Source organism: Choloepus didactylus, chromosome 15 (genome assembly GCF_015220235.1).
Source record: "Choloepus didactylus isolate mChoDid1 chromosome 15, mChoDid1.pri, whole genome shotgun sequence".
NCBI classification, from domain to species: Eukaryota; Metazoa; Chordata; class Mammalia; order Pilosa; family Megalonychidae; genus Choloepus; species Choloepus didactylus.
In genome coordinates this window covers 43699075-43726708 of record NC_051321.1, presented here as the reverse complement: position 1 = coordinate 43726708, position 27634 = coordinate 43699075, and the positions used below count along the sequence as shown (strand labels likewise).

The window sequence follows — 27634 nt, the reverse complement described above, 5'->3', positions numbered from 1 at the left end:
TCGTGGGAGGCAAGAGGAAGTAATTCATGTAGAGCACTTAGTACAGTGCCTGAACTCAATGATAGTAGAGTGGGCCCTCAATAATGTGATAATAATCCCACATTGTTAGCATTTTCAATGATTGAACCCAATTAATAGACAGCTAGTCCACTGATTCCCAGTAAGTTGAAAGGTGAGGTCGAAAACCTAGACTAATTTTGTTGCATGTGATGCAGCCACACTGAACAGTCTCAATACCTCTAGCTCCTGCCACCCTCTAACCAAACCATCCAGTTCTCTCACTTGGGGTATGGGACATCCTCCTAACTGGTTCTCTGCTTCCACTCTTTCACCAGCACAATTTATTCTCCACTGGGACCAGAATGACCTCTTAGAAACATAAATCAAATCATGTTATTCCCTAGCTCAAAATTTCACAATGGTTTCTTATTTCACATGGATTGAAGTCCAAACTCCTTACCATGGCCTAAAATGCCTAGTTGATTTGTTCCCTGCCTACCTGTGTGAAACCATCTTTACCATTCTCCTTTTGGCTTATGCAGCTGCTATTACAAGAATCTTCTTGTTGCTCCTCAAAACTCCAAGCTTGCTCCTGCCTTGGTCTTTGAACTTGCTGATCCCTGTCTGGAATGGTCTTTCCTCAGACCTTCCTGTGGCTTATTCATTCAGCACTTGGCTTAAGTGTCACCTCTTCAGAATGATCTTTGCTTACTCCCCTTAGCTCTCCTGTATCACTCCATCTCCTTCTTAGCTTGCTTCCCCCATAATCCATATTATTAACTGAAATTACATTATATTTTTGTTTATTGTCTGCCTCACCCATTAAGCTAATTTGAGGGCAGGACCTTTATCTTATTTATTACTATATTCCCAACTCTTGGAAGAGAGCCAGGCCCAGAGTAGGGGCTAATAAATATTTGTTAAATGACAAACAAGGTTGAAAATCTAGATTAATTCTGTTGTATGTGCTTGAACAACAAGAAGGAATCATGTACTGACTTTTTATAATAGTTGCTGAGTCAGAGAACCCTTGGGACCTACGGCAATTGTATGTTAAATAGGCACACTTACATACTTATTGAAAAAAAAATCTATTTCTGCTCCAGGCTTGGAAGGAATTCTATTTCTGCTTCCTTTGGAAGGAAGTACAGAACGAGTAAATGTTTAGCAGAGAACTCTTTAGAACAGTAAGGGACATTACACACACATGCACACACCTGAATGATGCTGAGGATTTCATCATAAGTGCAGTGTTCTCCTTGGCAGTTCACTAGGAAGTCGTTAAGCTGTAGAATGCCAATTCCAAATATGCCCAGGGATGTGCTCTCAACCCCAGTACCATTTGTCACGATACTTGCAGCCGCAATGGCATCAGATATCTGTCTCTGGTTGTCCGAGAGCTGCTGTTTACTCTTAATGAACAACCCCAAATCTGAGACATTCCTGGTCAACAAATCTGAAACAGAACCACCCACAGAACGTGGACAAGAGAGTCAGCATCTTTCACAAAGTTCATTTTGCCGTTAATTATTAAACTGGAGGACCTCTTCACTAATCGTTTAAACAAGCCATCAAACTCAGTGCTTATTTCTGGTTCCACATAATAGAAGGAATAAATTATAAGTCAATGAATACACAAAAGAAAATAAGACAGAGCTAGATCCTTGATCTTGAAACCCCATGGGCTTCAACATTGGATGGGAACTAAATTTAGATTCAATTGGGGACCTAAGCAGAATCTGGACTTTGGTTTTTGAGCACAACTATGTCTACATTTTTGTTTGTAGAGATTCAAGACGTATCCTTAAAATTACAGTTTTTCTGTACTTTCAAAATATAATTACATGACTGATTCATATTTATGCACATTTTATGACTAAACAATGATTAATATTCTTAGCTTAATTACAACATAAACTTTTAAATACTTGAGACAAATGTTTGAAAGAGAACAGTTTTTGTTTTAGTATTTTTGTTTTTGCAATTTCCAGCAAGAACAAAACAGAAAAATAACAGGTTTAAAAATGCATCGATGGTCATTACATGAAACTTGGAATAGGGAGTGAGATCTGATTGGTTTGTACAGGTTATTGTGAAACCCTGATACATCCCAAAGTAATTTGGGCAGAGAAAAAAAATGTATTTGCAAAGCTGTCTTGAGGGACTGGGGAAAAATATGGAAATATTAAACTTCTCCACCTGTGGACTGATAATCTCTGGGAACTACAAATTTAGAAGGTCGAGCCCTTGATTTTGGGGCTTGCCCTTATGAAGCTTGTTACTGCAAAAGGAGAGGCTAACCCACTTATAATTGTGCCTAAGAGTCTCCCCCAGAGAACCTCTTTTGTTGCTCAGATGTGGCCACTCTCTCTCTAAGCCAACTCTGCATGTAAATTCATTGCCCTTCCCACTACATGGGACATGATTCCCAGGGGTGTAACTCTCCCTGGTAAAGTGGGACATGACTCCTGGGGATGAGCCTGGACCTAGCATTATGGGATTGAGAAAGTCTTTTTGACCAAAAAGGTCAAGATAAAAAGAAAGGGGGGGGGGGAGAAGATAAATGAAATAAACTAAAGTTTCAGAGACTGAGAGATTTCAAATGGAGTTGAGAGATCATTCTGGAGGTTATTTTTATGCATTACACAGATATCCCTTTTTAGTTGTTAGTGTATTGGAATAGCTAGAAGGAAATACCTGAAACTGATGAACTGCAACCCAGTAGCCTTGATTTTTGAAGATGACTATATAACTATGTATCTTACACAATGTGACTGTGTGATTGTGAAAACCTTGTGGCTCATACTCCCTTTATCCAGTGTATAGACAGATGGGTAGAAAAATGGAAACAAAAATTAACTGAATAATAGAGGGGATGGGATGTTTTGGGTGTTCTTTTTTACTTGTATTTTTATTCTTATTTTTATATTTTTTGAGTAATGAAAATGTTCAACAATTGATTTTGGTGATGAATGAACAACTATAGGATGGCATTGTGAACAACTGATTGCGCACTGTCGATGATTGTAGGGTATGTTAATATATCTCACTAAAACTGAATTGAAAAAAATTCATGGTAAAAAAGAAATATGCATGGTAATGTAGTGGTTGGTGGTCACTGGGATAGAAGAACTAGACATTTTTGTTTCCACATTAGGAAAAATGATCTGGATTTTCAAATAGGAGTGCTCTGTGGGGGTCATTAAAGAATATCTTTATCAAAAGAGTAGGCAGATGCCTCCCTAGGATTCAGCATCCATTTGCCTGTAGGGAGGGAAGAGCTTAAGCTGGTTTTCAGCAGGGACGGCACCACCCACTTAGTGGACATTTGGAAATGGGTGGGCAAGAGTTTTTGGTTGTCAGAGTGACTGGAGGGCTCCACTGGTTACATTTTGTGGAATACATGGGCAGGCCCATCCACTGAATTTCCTTGCTCAAAGTACCAACAGCATCCCGCCCCCATGACACCACATGGCACCTTGAAATAACTCTCTAAGTGTTTCTGCATGCTCCAGGTAACAGCAGCCCATGTGGGAAAGGCTGAGGGTTTGTGTGATGGGACCTCTGAACTTTATCTTTAGACAGGAACCTCTCAAAAGAAAATCTTAAAACATTAAACAAACCTAGATCAGGCTGAAGACCACTGGTGTTTTCATCAATTGTCAGATTGGTGTAGAGTGGAACCGACTCAGAGCCCGACCGATTGCAGGGAACTGCATAGATGTCGAAGAGATCCTTCAGGTCCTTCCGGCTCCTTATGCTGAACAAGGAACAGAAAACATCTCACTGAGAATTGTTCTAACCATGTAGAGCTGAGAAAGAGTCAAGGGGAAGCATGTCGTACCTGAATGATTTGAACAGCTCAACAAATTCAACAAAACTCATGTTACTGTCCGAAACCATGAAGTTCTGAAACCCCTTCATTCCTCCTTTGATCCGCCCGTGCCAGCTGCTGCTGCTCCAAGCACTGCAACAAAGACACGACCTTAACAGGCAAACCGTGGGCTAATTTTGTCATTTTATCCAACAGACATTCCTTGATTAGCAATATGAACAAAAGATGGATTACAAGTTATTTAAAGTTGAGGCTGTTTTCCAAGTTCTCTTTACATTCCTTTCAAAATTAAGCTACATGGTGTCAGAGGAAATAAAACATTATGTATTGAGATCACATCATGTTTGCAGCCTGCTTAATAAGGGGACAAGGCATGAGGTTAATATTCCGCCACTAATCAAAACAGGCCAATCAGAAAAAAAAATTGAAGTTCAGTTTTTCTGAAGAAAAGTCATTTAAAAAAAGGGCCCCCAATCCTCCATCATAATCTATGGAAAATAAGGCAAGTTCTTTCTATGTTCAAAATTATAGAAATACATTTAAAAAGAAGGTCTTGAATTGTCACTGTCTTTTCTTTTCCCTTTCTTAGCTAGTTCCTAGATGAAAACAGGGAAGGGCTTTTAATATTAATGGAAAATCTGAGTCAGAAAAACATTAATAATGGAAAGAAAACAACTCTGTGTAGGATTATATTTTGTACCTGCTAAGGCTGTATCCAGTATAAAAACATCAGTCAACTTGGTAAAAAATTCATTATAGCTGTTTCACAATATATTTTTTATTTTCTACATTGGTTCAATGACAGAATAGTATGAGAAATGTTTTGACTATGTTTTTAGTCAAATCAATGACCAAGGTTTTTCTTTCTTTTCTGTATTTGATTAAAAAATTATTTTGAAACATTTCAAATATACAAGGAAGTATAGAGAACACTGTAATGAATACCCAGTATACTCTCAATCCTTCAAACAATGTTCACTCAGGGAAAGTTATTTTGCATTGACACCTGAAGGTCACCTCCTTTAATAATGGATGATAATTAAAAATTGATGGACTTATAGTACTTTGCAGGCACAGAGTTTTGATCCCTAATATACTGTGGGGAACAGAAGGTGGAGGTTTAGGAGGAGGAAAAAGGTCAGAAAATGTGGCTTCATCATTTGCATCTAAACAAGTAAATTCCATCTCCTTCCTCCCAGTCCTAGTTCCGACTACTATCTGCAGGGAATCAGTCTCCCTTGGACTCTAGGAAACAAAGTCTCCATGTTTTTTCTTTCCCCTCCTAGATTCAGGACTCAGTCTTGCTTTCTCCCTTAACTGCATCTGGGTGGCTGTTTCTTCTCCTGTCTTGACTCTCTTTCTATTTTAGAATATTTAGTGGGCACTCATCCTGCCCCCTGTGACTGGGCTCCTGCAATCCTGCATCTTCTATATTAGTTTCTCTATATCTGAAATATTTTAAAAAAGATCTTCCTCCCTTACTCTGCCCTTCTTTTTCCTGCTCACGACTGAAACAAAGGGATGGGCCACCTTAGTACACCTTATCTGGCTATTTTATTTGCTCAGGGTACCTCACAGGTTAAAAATATAATGTAAAGAAATATGATTTTTTGCTACTTTTAAGTTTGCCACTAGCCATTTCTGACTATGGAAGTACTTAAAACATCACTATTGTGACTGAGGAACTGAATTTCTAATTTTATTTAATTTTAGTTAATTTACAATTAAATTTAAATTGCCTCACATGGCTAGTGGCTACTCTATGGAACAGTGCAAATTTAGAGATTCACAGCTTGGGTTTTGTTACTGCTACTGACCTTTGGAGGGTTGGTGTCTTAAATAATTAGGAGCACTTAGTGTAACACAAGAAGGTATGAATATAAAATCAGGAAAATTAGGTGCGTTAAAACATTTTTGGTTTTTCAGTTTTTCTATTTAATTATAAATCAAATTTAGAGACGGTCTTCCCATAGAAGCGAGAAGAATGTGTTCTCCCACAGGCTCAACTGATTGGAAGGGTTCTTCTGTTTTGTCGTGTTAAGGCCCCACCTGGATGGGCTCTTGTTTGAAGAAGACAGCACAGGGGAGGACACTGGCCTGTTGGGAGACGATGTCCCGGCAGCCAAGTTAGGTGACCCAGCCGTGGTCAAAGAGTGGGCTCTTCTGGAAGGAAGAGGGTTAGGAGGGCTCGTAATGGCATTTGCCTCTGTGAGGACAAAAGATGGAAAACAGACAGTGACTCGGATTATACCTTCTCTTAGAAATTAAATAGAAACAAAAGATGCCTCTTAGAGTCTGAGCAAATCAATTTGTGCAGCTAATTTTCTATACAAGCAGCATCAAGATACTGTGATGAATGGACTGATCTGGTGAGCCCTTAACCCCAGCTACACATCAGAATCATCTGGGAAGCTTAAAAAATATATATATATAGATGTCCAGGTCCCAAACAGAGAGAGTCTGATAAAATTAGTCTGCAGTTTGGCCAGAGCATCCAGATATTTTTTAAAAGCTCTAATATCTAACCAGGGTTGAGAGTCACTGGTTTAATCCATCAAATTGTGTCTTGTATGTATAATATTCCCTTTAAATAATGGCAAGTTAGTTAATGAGGATTTTCTTCCAAATATACTTTGCCTGCACAAATACCTCTTGGGTTTCATCATCTGGTTGAAAACAAAGGTAAGTTTATTTAACAAGAAAGAGTTTTGTCAAGTATTGTCCATATTACTTAGATGATAATTTAAAACCAAATGCATCTATTGTCCCCACAAAATTAAAAAAAAAACAAAAAAAAAAACTATCTCAGATGTGAAAATGCTGCTTTACCTGATTCTTCCTGTTCATTAATGTCCTGAGGATCAGAACCACTCCGGCTTCGACATTCTTTGTACATTTTGGCCTTTCGGGTCGCCATCTCATCGTCAGTTGCCTCCCCACTCTCACCCTGAGAACAGAAAACTCACAGTGTTTCCTGTCCTGTATTTTTCCCATCACTGCTTTAGTTCAGGCAGCTCTCTATCCACCTTCAACACTGCCTTCCCCTGGCAAAACCAGTAAAGACCTACATAAGGCCAACACGTTATTTTCTTGTTAAAATATCATATCTGTTCTTCACTATAAGGCAGCCATTCTCAGGAGAGGAAGGCAGAGAAGGGGGGATACAACCCCTGGAATCTCTGTGTAGAGACAAAATTGTGAAGACAGAAAATGTTCGACTTTAGCGTTAATAGCTTTCCATATGCAAAGAGTGGGACTTTTCCTGGATGACCAAGAAGCAAAATCCATCACTATATTTGGGGTGTTATACTTTAAATTGTGTTCCACAGATAGAGTTTGGGCCTACTTAGGACCGTCACAATCTGATCCCACTGTCCCTCTTTGGCCCGTCCTTGCCCACCACACAGCCCGTGTTCTGGTCACCTAGAACTACCTGTGTTTCCTTGAACAAGCCAAACTTTTTCATGCTTCCATGCTGTCACTTCTGCCAGGGACACTCTCCCTTCTCTTTCGGCCTGGTAAACTCCTTCAAGACCCCATTTGTCAAGACTCTTTTTTAGATCTCATAGTGTTTGTTTATGTGTCTGTGTCCCTCTATGGACCCTGTCTTTTCCTTTGTTGACTCAGTTCTTGGCATGTATTGCCACCCAGGAGGTGCGTGGTAAGCCCTTGTCTGTCATTTGTTTCATACCCCATCTTGTTCCCAACCCAAATGACTTAAGGTGGCATACAGAGACGTAGACCTTTCAACAATCCCAGATTATTGGGTTTTTATACTTAATAAAAAAGGGACACTGTACCCTCATGAGCATTTTCTTCTTTTTCTTGGTGGTGCTTATACCCAGGGTGTTGTTTCTCTGCACACTGGGCTTCTCGGCACTCTTTGCTGATGTTCCAGGGCTGGGGTTTCGAGTACTCCATCGTCTGCCACCGAACAACTCCACAGCTTGAGCCAAGGTTGGACCTTCATACCGTCCGTCCTCCTGTAAAGCAACCACATGCTGAACACATAAGGGAGCGGTGAGCAATGAGGAAGTAAATACATTAATGGCTTTCCATAAATCCCCAGAGGTGGAAAAGCACAGTAGCCACACAAGAATGACGATCTGGCCACCTACACTGTTGTTATCTAACCCTTGGGACTCTCTGTTGGGGATTTGTGTTAACTACACAACAGAATCATCTGGGAGGGAAATCAGGGTATGGTTACCAGAGAAGGGAGAATTATATAACGGGCAGGTATAAATCACAGAAGTCCACTGCAAGAAATTACCAAAAATTTTCCCATCTCAAGTACTAAAGTTACTCAGCATCCTGGGATCTACAACAGGAGACAGGAATTGGGAGTTCAGAACTCCAGGTCACAATATCAGATAGTCTCTGAATATTAGGATAAAGGAGCAAGTACACACTCACAAAATCTCTATTATTTGCATGTTATGTGCAATAAAGCAAAATAAATTTACAAGAACTTCATGGAACTTCAAACATCAAATCAAGTGAAAATCTATTGGAGTGATGCAATAACAGATATACTGAACTTGATTTTGCTTAAATAGATGCACACACACTCCCCCAAGTTCTCTAAAGTCCTTATTTACAAAGAAAGTCTTAATAAATTTGTCTACAGTGGTAGTTCCAGAACATAATCTTTAAAACTGGGAAGGGATTTTTTTTTTTATCCCAATTGAATGTGGCCCTGTTAAAGCACATCACTGGAACTCAGCAGGGATGTGACTAGGACAACAGGGGACGTGATGAAATCCCCATGATAACATCAAGTCAAACTTCAGGATATCAGTCTTTTCTCCACATCTCACATCAACATTTCTCAGCACAGTTTACTTTCTTTTATTTTCCTATATTTTTAGAGGCCTCCCTACAAGTGTTATTAACACTTCTTGTCGTTTGCTTTTTCTACCATCATAATTTCTATCAAGTAAATTTACATGTGCTAGTGCTGAAATACTTGTGGAATTTGAATGTAACTTCTCATACATTGACCACTTAAGGGACTGGATGTTGGAAAGAAAGATTGTTTTCTCTTTAAGCACTTCCCAAACTGGGGATAAAGAAATACTCTTAAGTTTGAAAAAGCCCCCAAAACGTCTCTCAAATTTCTTTAACTTGTAGATAAATAAGTTTCTTTGGTACTTCAGGACTTCTCAGAGCCTTTAATGTGTTAGCTTGTATAATAAATCACTAGGAGGGGCATTTAGCATGCTTGTATGACCTTTTGGTAGAACAATGTTTTGTGGAAGAACATCACTTATGTTTTCAGAAGCAACTGAGATGTATAGGGCTGTTTTGCCTTTGCACTGAAAGGCATGGTTCCACATGTGGGCACAGGGTAGCAGCATGTCTGTGGCAGGGTGGAAGTGAGCCTTCTCTAGTTTACTTCTGCCTCTGCTCCAGCAGCATCTTTTACCTCTTCTCATCTGCTATTCATGGTTTCAGCTGGTGCCTCCTCCAGCAAAAACTGAAGGTTGCCAGGATAAATGAGAAAATGAATCATACCTAAGCTGTTTACTCAGTTACCTACGCTGTAAACCTGAGAAGGAAACAATGGAGCAAATAAAAGTCAGAGACTTAGGGACAGTGATTGTAAATGAACTCAATGATTTTGCTTTATTTCCAGGTTTGTTGGATTTTCATGATACCAGAAGGCTGAAGAATGATTATAATTAAAAATCAATATTCATAACAGCTCCTGAAGACCTTTCTTCCAAGCAGGTGACCGAACTGAAAGCTCCCTATGGAGTAGACAGGAAGTAGGTATTTTGGTCCCCATTTTAGATGAGTTAACTAAAACTGGCTTTGTACACTGTAAAATTAGGATAATTGTGTATAGAGGTCTATATATTTAATAATTATTGTTAGTTATTAAGGATATGATCTCTACTCATAAGTGCTGTGTGGGTGTAGGAAAAAGGGAAGGAAGGGGCACTATGTGTATCTCTCCTAACTTTCAGATAAAAAGATTTTTAATTGTCAGAAATAGGATGGAACTGTGGAAAGTACATGAGATACACTATTTGAGTTATTTAAGTCATAGTTCTATTTTTGTGACATTAGTAAGAAAGATAATTTTTCCCCATGAAGATAGAAAAGCATAACAAAGAGAAACTGAATACTTTGACACAACTCATTTGACAGCACCATTTCAACAGTGTCATCTCGTGGTTGGAATTGTGACTCAATTTCCAAGCAATCAGTGCCCTCCTTCCCCCACAAGTATGCCAATCTTGTTATGCCCAGCTTTCTTCTCACCATCTCATTCAGCCCAGTTGTGCTGCCTCCCTTAGCTAGAGTGTTAAGTCACCTGCTAATTTAGGGTTAACAAGAAACTTACTCCATTTAGGCAGCTGGCAGTCAGAAACTGTCTTCTAAGGGCTGCTAAAAACATGGCTAGGAAGAACACGGATGAGTTACTCCACATTTGGGAAAGTTTCCTTTAACCTCAGAAGTTCTATAATTAGGCAGAAATACACAGTAGGTTAAATAGCTCCCCAAGAGTGACTTGGCATGTTAGGGATGAATTGGGATTTTAATTTCCAAAGTGAAGATTTGGAGTTGTTAATAACAAAAACATTCAGATTACAATGCTCTCAAGTTAAAATATTGATTAAGTGAAAATACATTTATCAACTGGCTTCTTTCCAGATGTGAGTACTAAAAATGGCCAGAGTCATTGTTTTCATTCATAGAAATAGTAGCAACTCCTATGAGCCTGACACTATTCTGGGCGTGTTACACACAGTGACTTATTTAAACCCACAGCCACACTGTGACTAGGTATCATTATTATTCCCATTTTATAGCTAAGGAAATGAAGGCACTGAGAGGTTAAGTAATAGCCACCTAAGGTCATGCAGTGGGGCAGAGCTGGGAGCAGGAGCCCAGGCAGTTTCGTTGCAGAGTGCATGCTCTTGAGAATTAAGCTACTGAGGAATAAGTGATGGCTGCATCCCTTACCTGATAAAGGCTGACATACTGTTTCCGTAGCCACTGCTGTCTCTGGTCAGGGAACTTCCTCATCTTTCTCATGGCTCTAGTGAGCTCCAGCAATCCACTAAAGAGCATTTTGGCCGTGTGCTTTGGTGCCACGAAGTGCAACAATCTGTTGTCCGTGGTCTGAAGACCATAGAGGAGTGTCACGCCAGTCTCTGAGAGAAGCATGCTGCCCAGTTTGTTCTGAGCACACACAGTGGGTATATCAATGCCAGGGTGTCCCATGAACACAGCCTTCGCTGAAAACAAATCCAAGACCCCCTCTGTCAGCCCAATTAGTCCAGCATTGCCCAGTAACAGGAATTTGCCAGGCTCAGCCATGTTACTAAGCATACCAAATTTTCTGCTAGCTGGGAAGGCAGTGGTGGGCTTTATCCAGGTCAAGGTGCTATTGTCAGGCTGAAGCTGGAGGAAGCAGCGGGCAGAGAGATGCGTGTCCTGGTCATAGTGGATGACCGTGGCCCCCTGCAGCAGGAACTGGTGCACGTCAGCTCGAATGGACAGCACATACCAAGGAACGAGCTCCGTCCCGTGGGCGAAGGCCTTCTGTGGCTCTTCTGTTCCATGAGGGTCTCGTTCTTTGGACTCCTCGAAGATGTCACTTTCTGAATCCAACAAATCTCCAATTATAAACCTGAAGGAAAGAGACACAAATTTGGACTGTCCTGTAATCAGAGGTGGAACAACCAAAAAAACCTTTCACTGACACTAGGCTTCATTTTTAAGTCCTACTATGAATTCAAATCAGGATAGGAAATATAAAATGCTGAAAATCAGAGAGCAATTTTTTGCAACTGTATTTTAAAACCATAAGAATAAGGAAAGGAACAACTAGATCAGTTATCACAGTTTTATTATCAACAGCAACCTTCATCATATATTAGTTTTTCCTCTTGTATCAGGTACTAAGTTAAATACTTTATATACATTTTTACACTTAGTCCAACCTACCTGTGAAGTTTATTCTTTTTCCACTTAAGAGGAAACCGAAGTTCAGAAAGAAAAAGTAACTTGCTCAAGGTTACCCAACTCAGAAGAGGCCTAGCCCAGGCAGGATTTTGGTCTGACACTAGGGCTTGTGATCTTCATCACTACACTCTTTTGTCTTCTAGTTAAATTACACACAAGTCATGAGCTAAACATGTCGAGACTGAAATAGGCAAAAATAAGACTTAAAAGGCTGGCCTTAGAAGTGCGTCCATTAAGAATAAAATTCAATTAAAGACAGTCATTGTGACATATGGTCATTAGTGGCCAGATTATTGAGGACACTTCACCTTGACTTGACCTTAGATTGTCACTGTGTGTGCCATGGGCGCATGTGTGTGCACAAGCACATGAAAGGACATGTCTGCTTGGAAAACTTAGTAAGTAAGTTCCCTTTCCTGAGTCAGGGATTACCAGGGCCAGGAAATCCTGGGGGAAAGGTAGGCAAGACCTTATTGTCTCCTTTCTATCTGGCCACCTTGACAGGAACGTGCCCAAGAGAGACTCACTCTTTTTGACACAAGTTGGGGAGTTGTTAGCAAGATCAAGGTTTCTGCCGTGCAGTCCACAGACATTACTAGCAATGAGGTAGATAAAACTGAGAAGGTACTGGTTCGTAGGCTGGTCCATATGTCTCTGGGAAGGAATGTTCGCTTAGACAGTCTTGAGGCTCTCGGGCAGCCTACTGTCTCTCAGCAAGGCAGGGGCAGCAGCCCTGGGCTTTTTGGACTCTCCTCAGTTTAGATCGTGGTCCCTGACCAAAGTGTCTCCCACTCTGCTTTCAAACACCAGAGTTTTCCCTCCTTGCCTCACATAGATGTTCTCCAAAAAAAAAAAAAAAAAAAAAAAAAAAGCCTATAAGAGGACATCAAATTTGGTGTCTCACAGATGTGATGGTGAGAAAATCCTTTTCAGAGTGCCAACCTGGATACAATCCAAATGTCCAGCATTAATAAAATATAAACATAAATGTTGGTGTATTCATACAATGTAATTCTGTACAGCAACGAAAATGAACAAGCAATAGCTAGCTACATACAACACCAAAGACAAATCTTATTAACATAATGTTGAGTGAAAGAAGCAAGACACACAAGAATACACACTGCTGATTATACTTAAGTGGGCTTCAAAATCAGGCAAAACTAAACTATATTGTTTAGGACTGTATATTTGTGGTAAAGAAATAAAGAACACTAATACCATAAAATTCAATCAACATGGCGACAGAAACAGCTACTGAAAACTTCTCTCCAGAGATTCAATGAAAAAAAGGACAATTCTGAGTTGTTTGAAACTCTGGAGGAGGATATATAGACTGGAGAATGACCCTGCAAATGCCGAATAGAAGAGAAGAAATATCAGGTAGGAATCCCCAATTCCGGACCAGCCAGTCCTCTCCCCTCCCCCTCACTCAGTCTCAGTGTGGGAAAGGCACAGAATTAGCAGACCAGACCCTTCCCACAAGGACACAAACTATAAAATCTCTCACTGTAGTGAGACATACCCCTACCGTTTGAAGACCTGGGGGACAGGGGAGGATATTTCAAGGTCTAGGCCAGTGAGGGACAAACAGACTGAGAAAACATGGACAGAGACTGTATTTCCAGCCCTGGGTCTGAAAGCCCGTGCCCTGCCCTTCTGGGAAGCAGCAGCCGACGGCTGTTTCCTTGTCTTGGGGACAGCTGGAATACTGGGTCAGCTGAGCGAGTACTTTGCCACAGGTGGAGCCCCACATCAAGCCAGATTTTGGCTGGCAAAGTGAGGACACAGGAATCCAGCAACTTCAGCTCACTTGTGTGGACGCAGCCTGTGCTTGGAGGCAAAGCAGCTTCTGAAGATGATTAAGTTACTGAACAGCATCATCAGCTGGACAGTCCAGAAGGTGCAAGGGGATTGAAACACTTTAAAACAGATGCTCCAGACCCTTTCTTTGCACCACAGGAGTGGGTCTACATGCCCTTTATGGAAACCCAGTCCTGTTTTGGCTGAAAAATATGGAAGACCCAACTGCTAAAGCAGGGCTCTAAAACAAACCCAGGTCTTGTTGGCCAGCAGAAAACAGAGCACCACTGGAAGTCAGCAGATTTGTATTACCACACACAGTGAACTTGCTGGGATGCTCAGTGCCTACCTCCCATCCCTGTGGCAGGCCACAGTAGGTGCCTGATTTTGGGGAGAACACGGGGGAAGAGCCAATCAGACAACTGTGAGAGAAACAAAGCAAAGATAGAGATCAAAGGCAACCAACAAGAAAACCCTAGGCAAAAGAGAGAAAACAACCTCCCGAATAAACTAATGAAGAAAATCAGATGCCTAGGCAGCAAAAAATCATGAGCCACACCAGGAAACATGAAGATATAGTCCAGTCAAAGGAACAAACTAACACCTCAACTGAGATTCAAGAGTTGAAACAACTAATTAAAGATGTTCAAACAAATCTTCTAAATCAAATCAACAAGTTGAAAGAAAATGTGACAAAAGAGATGATGATATAAAGAAGACACTAGGTGACAATAAGGAGGAATTCGTAAGCTTGAAAAAACAAATGGCAGAACTTATGGGAATGAAAGGCACAACAGAAGAGATGAGAAACACAAGGAGACATACAACAGCAGACTTGGAGAGGCAGAAGAAAGGATCAGTGAACTAGAGGACAGATGTGCTAGTTTGGATATATTATGTCCCACCAAAAGCCATATTTTTTGATGCAATCTTGTGGGGGCAGATGTATTAGTGTTGATTAGATTGGTATTCTTTGATTGCTTCTATGGAGAAGTGACTCAATCAACTGTGAGTGAATAACTTCCACGGAGGTGCTACCCCCCCCATTTGGGATGGGTGTTAATTGGATCACTGGAGTCTTATAAAGGAATTTACAGACAGAAGGACCTCAGAGCAGCTGTGAGTGACATCTTGGAGAGCAACTGAGATTGACATTTTGAAGAGTAGCTGCAGCTAAGAGGAGACAAAACGCCCCAAGAGCAACACTTTGGAAAACACCATTTTAAAATGCAACCTGGACCCAGCATCATGGGATTGAGAACGTCTTCTTGAACAAAAGGGGGATGTGAAATGAAATAAAGCTTCACTGACTGGGAGATTTCAAATGGAGTTGAGAGGTCACTCTGGTGGACAATCTTATGCACTATATAGATAACGCTTTTTAGGGTTTAATGTATTAGAACAGCTAGAAGTAAATACCTGAAACTATCAAACACCAACCCAGTAGCCTTGCCTCTTAGACAACTGTATAACAATGTAGCTTACAAGGGGTGACAGTGTGATTGTGAAAACCTTGTGGCTTGCACTCCCTTTAACCAGTGTATGGATGGATGAGTAGAAAAATGGGGACAAAAACTAAATGAAAAATAGGGTGGGAGTAGGTGGATGATTTGGGTGTTCTTTTTTTTAGTTTTACTTTTTATTCTTGTTTTTACTTTTTATGGTACAAGGAAAATGTTAAAAAAAAATAGATTGGGGTAATAAATGCACAACTATATGATGGTACTATGAACAATTGATTATACACCATGGATGATTGTATGGTATGTGAATAAATCTCAAAAAAACTGAATTTAATTTAAAAAAAAAGAAAATAAAAGAAAAAATCAACTGAAAAGAAAAAAATGAGGGAGAGTTTAATATATTTGCAGAAAAGCAGACACAGAGAGTTTGTGAACAAGTGACCTGATCTACAAGAAATACTAAAGGGAGAACTACAGGCAGATAGGAAAAGACAGGAGAGAGAGGTTTGAAGAAGAGTGTAGAAATGAAGACTATCAGTAAGGGTAAAAACAGAGAGAGAGGAAAAAATAAAAATAAAATAAGATATGACATATAAAATCCAAAAGACAAAATGGTAGACAGTAGACATTATGTTGAGTGAAATTAGCCAGAAACAAAAGGATGGGTACTGTATGGTCTCACTAATATGTACTAACATTGATAAGCAAAATGTGAGAGTTGAGAACATAGGTTATCAGAAGATAGAAAGAAGTAAGAGAGCTGGCATTTGATGCTGAAGGAGTATAGAATGTTCAAGAGGATTGACTGTACAGATCCAGAAAAGGATACCACAATACTATGTGATTATGGCACAATATTGTAAGTACACTGAACTTATTCAATGACTGTGAGTACAGCTGAAAGAGGAAAGTTAGGGGTATCTTTGACACCAGAAGGAAAGATAGAAGATAAAGACTGAGACTGTACAACTTAGTGAAACCTAGAGTGGTCAATGATTGTCATTAAACATACAAATATAAGAATGTTATTACATGAGGGAGAACAAATGAATGTGAACTTTGTAAGGTGTTGAAAATGGGATGGTATTGGAGAAAAAATACAATCAATGCAAAATAGAAAGAAAAAAGATACTGCAGATTCTATTTTTAACCAGTCCTAGAATCAGCCATTTCTACAAGCAGCCCTGGTTCCTTTATGGAAGAATGGTATTAAAAACCAAGATCTGAGTGCTAGGTGCAAATACATTATATTCGGTGCACTTTTCTATGTTTAAAATTTTTATCATGGTAATATTTGTACAACATAAAATTTCTCATTTTAACCATTTTCTAGTATGTAATTTAGTGTTGGCATTGGCAATGTTGTTATGCACTTTTTAATAAAAAATGAAAAAAGAAAAGACAATCTTTTTGTCTAACTTACCCTATTCCTCTTAAATTCTTCTCAGTAACAAAGGAAACCCAAAATTTATGTTCTCTTACACAATTGCTTTATACACACACACACAAACACACAAACACACACACACACATACGGCATGGTGGTTAAGAACATGACCTCTGGAACATGGGTTTAATTTCAGCTCTACCATCTGTTTGCTATGTGACCTTAGTCACTAAACCTCAATTTATTTATCTGATAAACAGCAAAGCGATAATGCCTATCTCATAGAGTCATGGTGAAGATCAAATAAGAAAATGCATGTAAAATACTCAGCACACTGTCTGGATCAGTAAAATTCACTAATAAAGTGAAATTCAGAAAGACAGGTTTCATATCTCTCCACCCCACTTCTTCTCCAGGCTATTCCTACAGAGGGTTTTTCTCCAGGGGCCATTTCCAAGCCCATTTAATCTTTTTTTTTTTCTTCTTTTTTTGTCTTTCTCTGGACCGTCCCCATGTTCCCTATGCACACTTTTTTTTCTCTAAAGAGCAAAAGGGATTCAGTTAGTGAGCCCTGCTACCCATGGAGTATAACAAGTTAATTTGGACAAAGAAAATCAGATTTTAATTCAGTAAGAGAAATGGTGTTTCCCATATTCCATTTAATTTGAGTTCTGAGCTAAACCAAGTATTTTCCAGTAAAAAAAAAAAAAAAAAACAAAACTGCAGGAATTATTAAAAAGAGTGTCTGGAAATAAAAATTATAAGGCTCTGCTGCCCAGAGATGATGTAAGCTGGGAGAGAGGGGTACTGTCTTCTTGGTGTCAGTTTCTATTTTACAGCACAAGAAGAACTAATACCAGATGTTAATAATTCCTTTAAAAAGCATTCTTCCAGGGACTAATATCCAAAATAAACAATTGCTTGTAATGAATGACGATTGCTTGTAATGAAATAAATTCATTTCAACTAGGAAACTAGTAGTTTTTGTCTCTTAGATAATACAGTGAATTTTATGCACTTAATGTGCCTGATTCTCTTGGGAGACAAGTTTCTGTGGATATAAAAGAAGGAATAAGGAAGAACTTTAAGAGTTACTTAGGACCAAAGATTAAAGATGTGCTTTAGCAATGAAGAAACGATCTTGTTAAACTTAGGTCATATTCTTTAAGGAGAAAAACAAGGAGTGAAAATAGAAGGAAGTTTTTCATCCTATCCCTGAAGAGGTTCTGTGGCATCCATGAGTTAGAAACCATAAGTTAGACAAATAAATACTTCTCCAATGTTCTCTGACAAGAATCTTATATTAGATGGCAAATGGGATATTTATCAACCTGGTTATACATTTTCTTTATAATAGTTCTTTTCTTTCTACAAATTTAATATGATTACCTGAATATGAATCATTAAGTAATAAATTTAACCTAAACTTAATCTTTTTGACAGAAGAAAACGTATACTTTTCCAAAAGGACTTGCTGCAACTGCTCCCTATAATAAAATGTAGTATTTTAAACTTGTTTCTGGCAAATTCTTGCTTTTAATTAACCTAGAACCTTTCTCAGCTACTGGGAGTCTCTAAATTATATCTTGGGTGCCCATGTGTGGATTTTAGAACTAGCCTTCTTTAGTTTAAATCCTGGTCCTGCTAGCTGTGAGATCCTGAATAAAATGGAATTGTTGTAAGGATTGATTAGATTAATACATGTGAACTATTTAGGGCAACATTTGTTTAAAAGTAGACTGTTAAGCCATCCATACAAATATTGCTTCTCTGGAAAAATGGTGTCCAAGTTTCAAGTTGGGATTCCAGAAACAATTTAACATGATTATTTGAACATGAATCATCAAATGAAAAACAAGCCTAAATTGAATGTGGCTCAGATAATGGGAAAATGACTTTCTTTGTTACAGATCACAGAAACAGAATTGGGTCTCGGATATTGCTAAGGAGATAGGAAGAGAGAAAAACAGAGGGTCCCAGGTGTCCCCAGCAAAGCTGGGAAGGGAGGCCATGTTGAGGTCTGTGTTGGTTTGAAGTAGTCAGCTGGACATGGAGGTTGTTACTAGGTGGGTGTTAGATTGGGACTTGTTTGCACCATTCTCTGTTGAGAATAACTGAATGATTTCCCATCATTCTATTATTTTTTGTGTTCATGTGTATGTGTCGTGTGGGGGGGGGGTAAATCCTGGCAATTATTTTATTTTCTCAAATACTCTATTTTCTTATTCTTAGTTTTCTTATTTTCTTTCCTTATGAGCTTGTACTGTCTGCGTCTAAGCGCGTGAACCCCAAGATGCCTCATCTTGGCACATGTAGGGTGTGATGGCTACTGTTACATGATGCTTACAACGTGCTGGGCATTTTGCTTATTTTGCATGCAGCGTCTCACATAATCCTTACAACAACCCTATGAAATATTGTCATCCCCTCTTTACAGATGATGAAACTGAGGCTTAATAAGATAAAATTTGCTACCCAGATGACACAGATAGTAAAGTGGTGATGCCAAGATTCAGTCCCAGGCAATGTGACTGCAAGATATGAGCTCTTAATTGCTCATGCAGCCTTTATTCTAAGGCTCTGTCTGAACTCATTATCTGCTTAGACTCAATTTCTTCAAATGTACAAATCCTTTAGCTGCAGCACCCTAAAGAGAGCCAACAATACTGAAAATGATGAAAATAATAATAATGAAAAATTTGATTTATATAATATATAACCCAACATGCTTTTCCACACACTTAAGTATTCTTAAAGATTTTTTTCTTAATTAGGTGAAATTCACATAACATAAAATTAACCATTTAAAAGTGAACAGTTCAGTAGCATTTAGTATTTTCACAATGTGGTACAACCACTATCTTGATCTAGTTCCAAAATATTTTCATCTCCCCCAAAGAAAGCCCCACATCCTTTAAGTAGTTACTTCCCATTCCCCCCTTGCCCCTAGCAAACATCCATCTGTGTTATGTCTCTATGGATTTACCTTTTTTGGATATTTCATATAAATGGAATCATACAATTTGTGATCTTTCGTGTCTGGATTCTTTCACCTAGCCTATGCAATGTTGCAGCATAGATCAGAACTTCTTTTTATAGCTGAACAATACTCCACTGTATGTATATACCACATTTTCTATATCCATTCACTTTACATACCTCAATATTCTTAATTTCCATTTTCCCACAATAGAACCACATGCTACTCTTAGGCTTCCATGGCATATCCTATATATTCTACATGCTGGTAAATAAAAGTCATTGTTCACAAACTTTATAGGACTTAGGAAATGTAATTGGAATGTTATTAGGCTTCATGTGTTCCTAATCTACAAGAAATAGAAATAAACAAAAGCTGAGGGTCAGCTGCTCTGCAGTGGAAATAAATGCTTTAAACACTGCAGGAGAAAGGATCCCGCCCTAAGACACGATGAACGGTCAGGCTCCCACCCTGCTCAGCTGTTCATGGCAAGCGACTTGACCTCTACAGGCCCCACTTCACTTGTAAGGCAGCTTACCTTAAGATTCCCACTGACATTTTGAGATTCTCTCAACCTATGCCCTATTGCTCTCCTGCTGAGGTTTTGAAGTTTTTATGATCATTTTTCTGTGCTTTTTGTGAGTGCTTCTAGTGGGTTTCTGGCAGGAGCAGCCAAGAGGTTTTTGAAAGAATTCTAAACCTGGGTAAGACAGTTCCTTCTTTTTTGGCTATAATTTTCAGAGGGTTGGTGGTTCCCATATGAACAAGGACTGGAGTTTGTTGTGTGTAGAGTCTCTGCTTCAGGTAAATCAGCAAAGCATGGCTACTATGGGACGCAGATCTGGAAATCCCTTTGAAACACATAACTTTGTGCTAGGCATTTTACTGTGGGGCTCTGGATCAAGTTCTGGAAGATTGTTCTGAAAATAGTGCTTGCTGATCCAGTTTCCATGAATTTTATTACCCACCCCTACACACACCCCATCTTGTATGTTCAGATGTATTTTTCAGAGGAGCAATCACTCTGGGATAAGGAAACTATTACTGGTACTTTAGGTCCATAGGTTTCTGCTGTTTCAATGTGAGGATTTCAATATGATTTCACAGGTTGTGAAAAAGAAATATTTGCATTTTTGGTTTTTTCCCCTCAAAGAGTGTTTTCAGCAGGGTCCAGAAGGTGGGAAGTAAGAGAGAAATGTTCTTAAGATGTAGGTGAGAAAATGATTAGGAAGAGAACAAGGGAACAAGCAGAAAATTGGAAAAAAAAATTTCAAGAGAGGTAATGAGATGCAAGAAATTTAGCACTTGAAGGAATAGCAGGGGAGAGGAAAGGATGGTAGAAGGAAAGCTCAAAGTCTAGGTCTCTGAGACTCAATCAAAGGTCACATTCCTAACAGTATTTTAGAAAGACTGACATCTTTAAATAAAACACACATACACATACACACAATCCCAAATGAAGATTCTTATAAAAAAGAATTATATGAAATTCATTATTTGATCTACTTAGGGATGATGTATACTTTATGGTAGAGCTAAGGAAGGAATAACAGTGAGGTTAGGAAAAGATGTGCTTCTCCTGAAAATCAGGTTGATTTTTCTTATAAGTACTATGAAAGCTTGTAATTAATTGTGAGTCACTCTTTCCTTTGGCCATTTTTTTTTTTTTTAACTTTTTTTTTTTTTTTAATCTTCATTTTATTGAGATATATTCACATACCACGCAGTCATACAAAACAAATCGTACTTTCGATTGTTCACAGTACCATTACATAGTGGTACATTCATCACCCAAATCAATCGCTGACACCTTCATTAGCACACACACAAAAATAACAAGAATAATAATTAGAGTGAAAAAGAGCAATTGAAGTAAAAAAGAACACTGGGTACCTTTGTCTGTTTGTTTCCTTCCCCTATTTTTCTACTCATCCATCCATAGACTAGACAAAGTGGAGTGTGGTCCTTATGGCTTTCCCAATCCCATTGTCACCCCTCATAAGCTACATTTTTATACAACTGTCTTCAAGATTCATGGGTTCTGGGTTGTAGTTTGATAGTTTCAGGTATCCACCACCAGCTACCCCGATTCTTTAGAACCTAAAAAGGGTTGTCTAAAGTGTGCGTAAGAGTGCCCACCAGAGTGACCTCTCGGCTCCTTTTGGATTCTCTCTGCCACTGAAGCTTATTTCATTTCCTTTCACATCCCCCTTTTGGTCAAGATGTTCTCCGTCCAACGATGCCAGGTCTACATTCCTCCCCGGAAGTCATATTCCACGTTGCCAGGGAGATTCACTCCCCTGGGTGTCTGATCCCACGTAGGGGGGAGGGCAGTGATTTCACCTTTCAAGTTGGCTTAGCTAGAGAGACAGGGCCACATCTGAGCAACAAAGAGGCATTCGGGAGGAGGCTCTTAGGCACAACCATAGGGAGGCCTAGCCTCTCCTTTGCAGCAACCGTCTTCCCAAGGGTAAAACCTGTGGTAGAGGGCTCAACCCATCAAACCACCAGTCCCCTATGTCTGTGGTCATGTTAGCAACCATGGAGGTGGGGTAGGCGAATACCACTGCATTCTCCACAGGCTCCTCAAGGGGGCACTACATCTTTTTTTTTTCCTTGTTTTTCTTTTTTTTTAACTTTCCCTTCTTTTTTAAATCAACTGTATGAAAAAAAAGTTAAAAAGAAAACAAACATACAATAAAAGAACATTTAAAAGAGACCATAACAAGGGAGTAACAAAAAGACAACTAACCTAAGATAACTGCTTAACTTCCAACATGTTCCTACTTTACCCCAAGAAAGTTACATAATATAACAACATTTCTGTGAACTTGTTCCTACTATATCCATCAGAAATTAACAGACCATAGTCATTCCTGGGCATCCCCAGAACGTTAAATAGCTTATCTGTTCTTCTTGGATTATTGTTCCCCCTTCCTTAATTGCTCTCTATTGCTAGTTCCCCTACATTCTACATTATAAACCATTTGTTTTACATTTTTCAAAGTTCACATTAGTGGTAGCATATAATATTTCTCTTTTTGTGCCTGGCTTATTTCGCTCAGCATTATGTCTTCAAGGTTCACCCATGTTGTCATATGTTTCACGAGATCGTTCCTTCTTACTGCCGTGTAGTATTCCATCGTGTGTATATACCACATTTTATTTATCCACTCATCTGTTGAAGGACATTTGGGTTGTTTCCATCTCTTGGCAATTGTGAATAATGCTGCTATGAACATTGGCGTGCAGATATCTGTTCGTGTCACTGCTTTCCGACCTTCCGGGTATATACCGAGAAGTGCAATCGCTGGATCGAATGGTAACTCTATATCTAGTTTTCTAAGGAACTGCCAGACTGACTTCCAGATTGGCTGAACCATTATACAGTCCCACCAACAATGAATAAGAGTTCCAATTTCTCCGCATCCCCTCCAGCATTTGTAGTTTCCTGTTTGTTTAATGGCAGCCATTCTAATCGGTGTGAGATGGTATCTCATTGTGGTCTTAATTTGCATTTCTCTAATAGCTAGTGAAGCTGAACATTTTTTCATGTGTTTCTTGGCCATTTGTATTTCCTCTTCAGAGAACTGTCTTTTCATATCTTTTGCCCATTTTATAATTGGGCTGTCTGTACTATTGTCATTGAGTTGTAGGATTTCTTTATATATGCAAGATATCAGTCTTTTGTCAGATACATGGTTTCCAAAAATTTTTTCCCATTGAGTTGGCTGCCTCTTTACCTTTTTGAGAAATTCCTTTGAGGTGCAGAAACTTCTAAGCTTGAGGAGTTCCCATTTATCTATTTTCTCTTTTGTTGCTTGTGCTTTGGGTGTAAAGTCTAGGAAGTGGCCGCCTAATACAAGGTCTTGAAGATGTTTTCCTACATTATCTTCTAGGAGTTTTATGGTACTTTCTTTTATATTGAGATCTTTGGTCCATTTTGAGTTAATTTTTGTGTGGGGGGTGAGGTAGGGGTCCTCTTTCATTCTTTTGGATATGGATATCCAACTCTCCCAGCCCCATTTGTTGAAAAGACCATTATGACTCAGTTCAGTGACTTTGGGGGCCTTATCAAAGATCAGTCGGCCATAGATGTGAGGGTCTATCTCTGAATTCTCAATTCGATTCCATTGATCTATATGTCTATCTTTGTGCCAGTACCATGCTGTTTTGGCAACTGTGGCTTTATAATAAGCTTCAAAGTCAGGGAGTGTAAGTCCTCCCACTTCGTTTTTCTTTTTTAGAGTGTCTTTAGCAATTCGAGGCATCTTCCCTTTCCAAATAAATTTGATAACTAGCTTTTCCAAGTCTGCAAAGTAGGTTGTTGGAATTTTGATTGGGATTGCATTGAATCTGTAGATGAGTTTGGGTAGAATTGACATCTTAATGACATTTAGCCTTCCTATCCATGAACATGGAATATTTTTCCATCTTTTAAGGTCCCCTTCTATTTCTTTTAGTAGAGTTATGTAGTTTTCTTTGTATAGGTCTTTTACATCTTTGGTTACGTTTATTCCTAGGTACTTGATTTTTTTAGTTGCTATTGAAAATGGTATCTTTTTCTTGAGTGTCTCTTCAGTTTGTTCATTTCTAGCATATAGAAACATTACTGACTTACGTGCATTAACCTTGTATCCCTCCTTTGGCCATTAAGAAACTCAGAACAAAATTTAATCACTGTGCAGGACTGTATAGTATACATTTATGTATATTTTATTTTTTCCCATCCTTATTTCCCCTTTTTCTTAGTATCCTCAATTCTTTATATTTATTCATATAGGCATCTACAAAATTCTTCATGGAAAGAGGTAGATTACATATATATAAAATTATCTATCAATCTTTAGAGAGATTTCAGATTAAGGATTTAAATGCCTGTAATTTGCTTTATGGGCAGATGTGCTTATTTGTAGATGGTTTCTCTCTATGGATTGCCACTAATGTCAGCAATCACCTAGGATCATTTAAAACTGAAGTGCTTTGAAATGGGGCTGTGAGTGAGGAAACTTTCAAATGATCTCTGATTTGAGATCAACTTAAAGAAAAAAAGAGAAAAGAATTGGTAGAAAATGCTTATGAGACATTTGAGTCTTCGGACTGAACCACTGGAACAGGCAGTACCAGCTAATCTTGAGGCAGCTGGACCTTTCATGGGCAGATGAACCAGGAAGTAGCTAGGTGTGGAAGAAAGCCCAAAGCTTGGGGAAATCTGGAATTTGGGTAAAACATAATAATAGCATTACGGATTCAGTCACAAGATGATCATTTCTGGGTTCACAATTGATTCTAAGGATCTAGCTCTATAACTCCAAAGAATGGTTTGAAGTTATCTTCTAAAAACACTCTTATCCTTCCCACTGTAGACAGACACACCCAGACAACAAAGAAAGGCTTTGCAAAACAAACAACGCCTCACAAACACAAATACATGTACAAGGACTCCAAGACAACTGCAACGAATGACTCAACAGTGCTGACCATAAATAAAAACTTTCGGTAGACCTACTAGTTTTGGATGGTCCTAAAGGGTTTGTTCTAATTTGCTAATGCTGCCGGAATGCAAAACACCAGAAATGGTTTGGCTTTTATAAAAGGGGTTTATCTGGTTACACAGTTACAGTCTTAAGGCCATAAAGTGTCCAAGGTAACACATCAGCAATTGGGTACCTTCACTGGAGGATGGCCAATGGTGTCCGGAAAACCTGTTAGTGGGAAGGCACACGGCTGGCGTCTGCTCCAAAGTTCTGGTTTCAAACTGGCTTTCTCCCAGGACATTCCTCTCTAGGCTGCAGTTCCTCAAAAATGTCACTCTTAGTTGCACTTCGGGTATTTGTCCTCTCTTAGCTTCTCCAGAGCAAGAGTCTGCTTTCGACGGCCGTCTTCAAAATGTCTCTCATCTGCAGCTCCTGTGCTTTCTTCAAGTGTCTCTCTTGGCTGTAGCAAGCTCACTCCTTCTGTCTGATCTTATATAGTGTGCCAGTAATTTAATTCAGACCCACCCAATGTGTGGGTCAACACCTCCATGGAAATTATCCAATCAGAGTCATCACCCACAGTTGGGTAGGGTGCATCTCCATGGAAACACTCAAAGAATTACAATCTAATTAACACTGATATGTCTGCCCACACAAGATTACATCAAAGATAATGGCATTTGTGGGGGGACATAATACATTCAAACTGGCACAGGGTTCCTATCCTTGGGACATGTTCTGTCTGGTCATTTGAGGTTTGGCTTTACTGTGAATAAAGAGATGCGAGGCATGCTCTAAGACCACTGATTTCTGCATCTTTCATTTGGTTGTGGGTGAGTGTGTCAGTCTAGACTGCAGTGCCCCCCTGGTGAACAGCAATTGTAACCAATGAATAATGACAAAGCCGCAGATGCCTTCTGTAAGTAGGGCCAACTCGAATACCCTTCACAGAGCAGTGATTCTCAAAGGGAGACCTTGAACCACTTGACTTACACTCATCTGGGATAGGAGGGAGCTTCTAAAAATACTGATTTCTGGGTACCACCCCAGGTCTACTAAATCAGTATATTTGATTTAAACATATTTTAATATCTGCTCCCCGACCCCAACCAGTGATTAATGAAAACCATAGTTAGAGAAGCTATGAAACACTTAAGACATGGTTTTAATTCTAAAATTTAATTTTCTAAGTTTTTAGAAATGGTAAAGTAGTCCTAATTTTTTAGGGTTAATAGATGGCAAGAAATTAAATTATGAGCAGTAATTTTAAAACAAAGCTGCCCAATTAAAAAGGTTAATGCTTATTCAGAATTGGTCAAGTTTGAACACAAAAAAGCACGCTTTAATGAAAATGCTGGTGGAGTTTTATTCAGTGTCTACTTGAAACTGAACTGAGGAATGAAAAACACTAATAACAATGAAAAAGAAGAAAAGAGAATCCTTCCTTCTAAAATGTAAAACTTACTGCCATTGGGTTTTGTCCTTCAAGGAATTTTTCCTAGAGCTGCTCTCTTCACCGGGACTGTCTTCATCCTCAGGCTCCAGGCTCCGACTGCAGCTCCTGATGATCTGGAAGATGCTGTTGACAGTAGACTCCTTCTCGGAATTCTTTAAGCCATTCTGTCCCACCCGTTGTAAGAAATTATCTTGTCCATTGTAATCTGCTACAAACTACAGAGAAACGGATGGAGAATTTGCTGTTGCAACTTAATAGAATATATGTGGAAATAGCTGACTGGGCTAGGGAAACACAATCATAATAGTAATAAATAACGGCATTTGTGCATATTTTATTGGAAAAAACAAGAACCTCCAGGAAAAACATTTTTTCATTTCACCACATGAAAGATAAAAACTCACTCTTGTTTCCACGAAGACAACTTTAGTCCCTCTAGGAATCAACACTCCACTTTGGATTTAAAATATAAAAAGTAGTATTATTTCAAGGTTCCCTTGGGAGATTAGCCACTTTACAGAGGAAGGGCTGGGTTATTTTATCCTTGTAGTGAGAACGGAGAAAAGCCATGACAAAAGAAAAGTATCTTCTTCTATGGAATCAGATACAACTACTGAAACCCAAGGAAAACACTGGAGAAAGAGTGGTGTTTTGCTTTATTTCCTGTTTATTCTACACCCATACAGAAGCTTCTTGGTGGTGTTTAAGCTCTTATTGTCTTTATTCTTGATCAGGATACTTCTCTCCAGCAAAGCAGAATGCTGTAGCTGGGACAAGGGACATAGAGTTGCTTCTTCCTAACACATGAGGGAGACGGTGTGGGCACACCTCAGGAGGCTTGCTTTAAGCTTTCTCCTCCATTTCTTCCACTTTCAAATCAGCCCATAAGCCAGAGAGACAAGCCAGTGTTGCTGCCTTTACCCGCTAGGGCTCTCAAATCTCCCCAGCCCCGAGCCCATGCATTTGTTCCCGTGTGACACAGAAGAGGTGGAAGCTGTAGGACAGTCTTCCCCTCACCCCCACTAAGAAGGGTGAGTATGTGTGTGTGTGTGGGTGTGGGTGTGAGAAAGGTCACTAGTGGGTGCTGTCACCACGGTGAGAATGACCCTAGGCTTGGGTTTCGGACCTCCAGGTATGAGGCTTCTTTTCCACAAAGTTCTTCCCATTTTAATCCTTTCTTTCATTTTTAAATACCTTATGGGAAGGCTTCCTTGTCTTCCTCTTCCAGTTTCTCATTGCCCCTTCTCTCCAAG

The 27634-nt window shown here is 39.3% G+C and overlaps 1 protein-coding gene across 7 annotated transcripts in view; it reads right to left on the bottom strand.

Moving 5' to 3' along the window:
- The window catches only part of PLCE1 (phospholipase C epsilon 1), a 331768-nt gene that overhangs the window by 64573 nt on the left and 239561 nt on the right, over positions 1 to 27634 (bottom strand). For 4 of the 7 annotated variants that reach the window (XM_037803858.1, XM_037803856.1, XM_037803855.1 and 1 more), the window contains exons 7-14: positions 26391 to 26596; positions 10811 to 11480; positions 7636 to 7818; positions 6665 to 6782; positions 5885 to 6041; positions 3845 to 3967; positions 3624 to 3760; positions 1218 to 1456 (exon numbers count right to left, since the gene is read on the bottom strand). In XM_037803858.1, coding sequence (XP_037659786.1) covers positions 1218 to 1456; positions 3624 to 3760; positions 3845 to 3967; positions 5885 to 6041; positions 6665 to 6782; positions 7636 to 7818; positions 10811 to 11480; positions 26391 to 26596 — 1833 coding nt within the window. The remainder of the gene's footprint in view (positions 1 to 1217; positions 1457 to 3623; positions 3761 to 3844; positions 3968 to 5884; positions 6042 to 6664; positions 6783 to 7635; positions 7819 to 10810; positions 11481 to 26390; positions 26597 to 27634) is intronic. The other 3 variants (XM_037803860.1, XM_037803859.1, XM_037803861.1) reach the window with 3 other exon arrangements.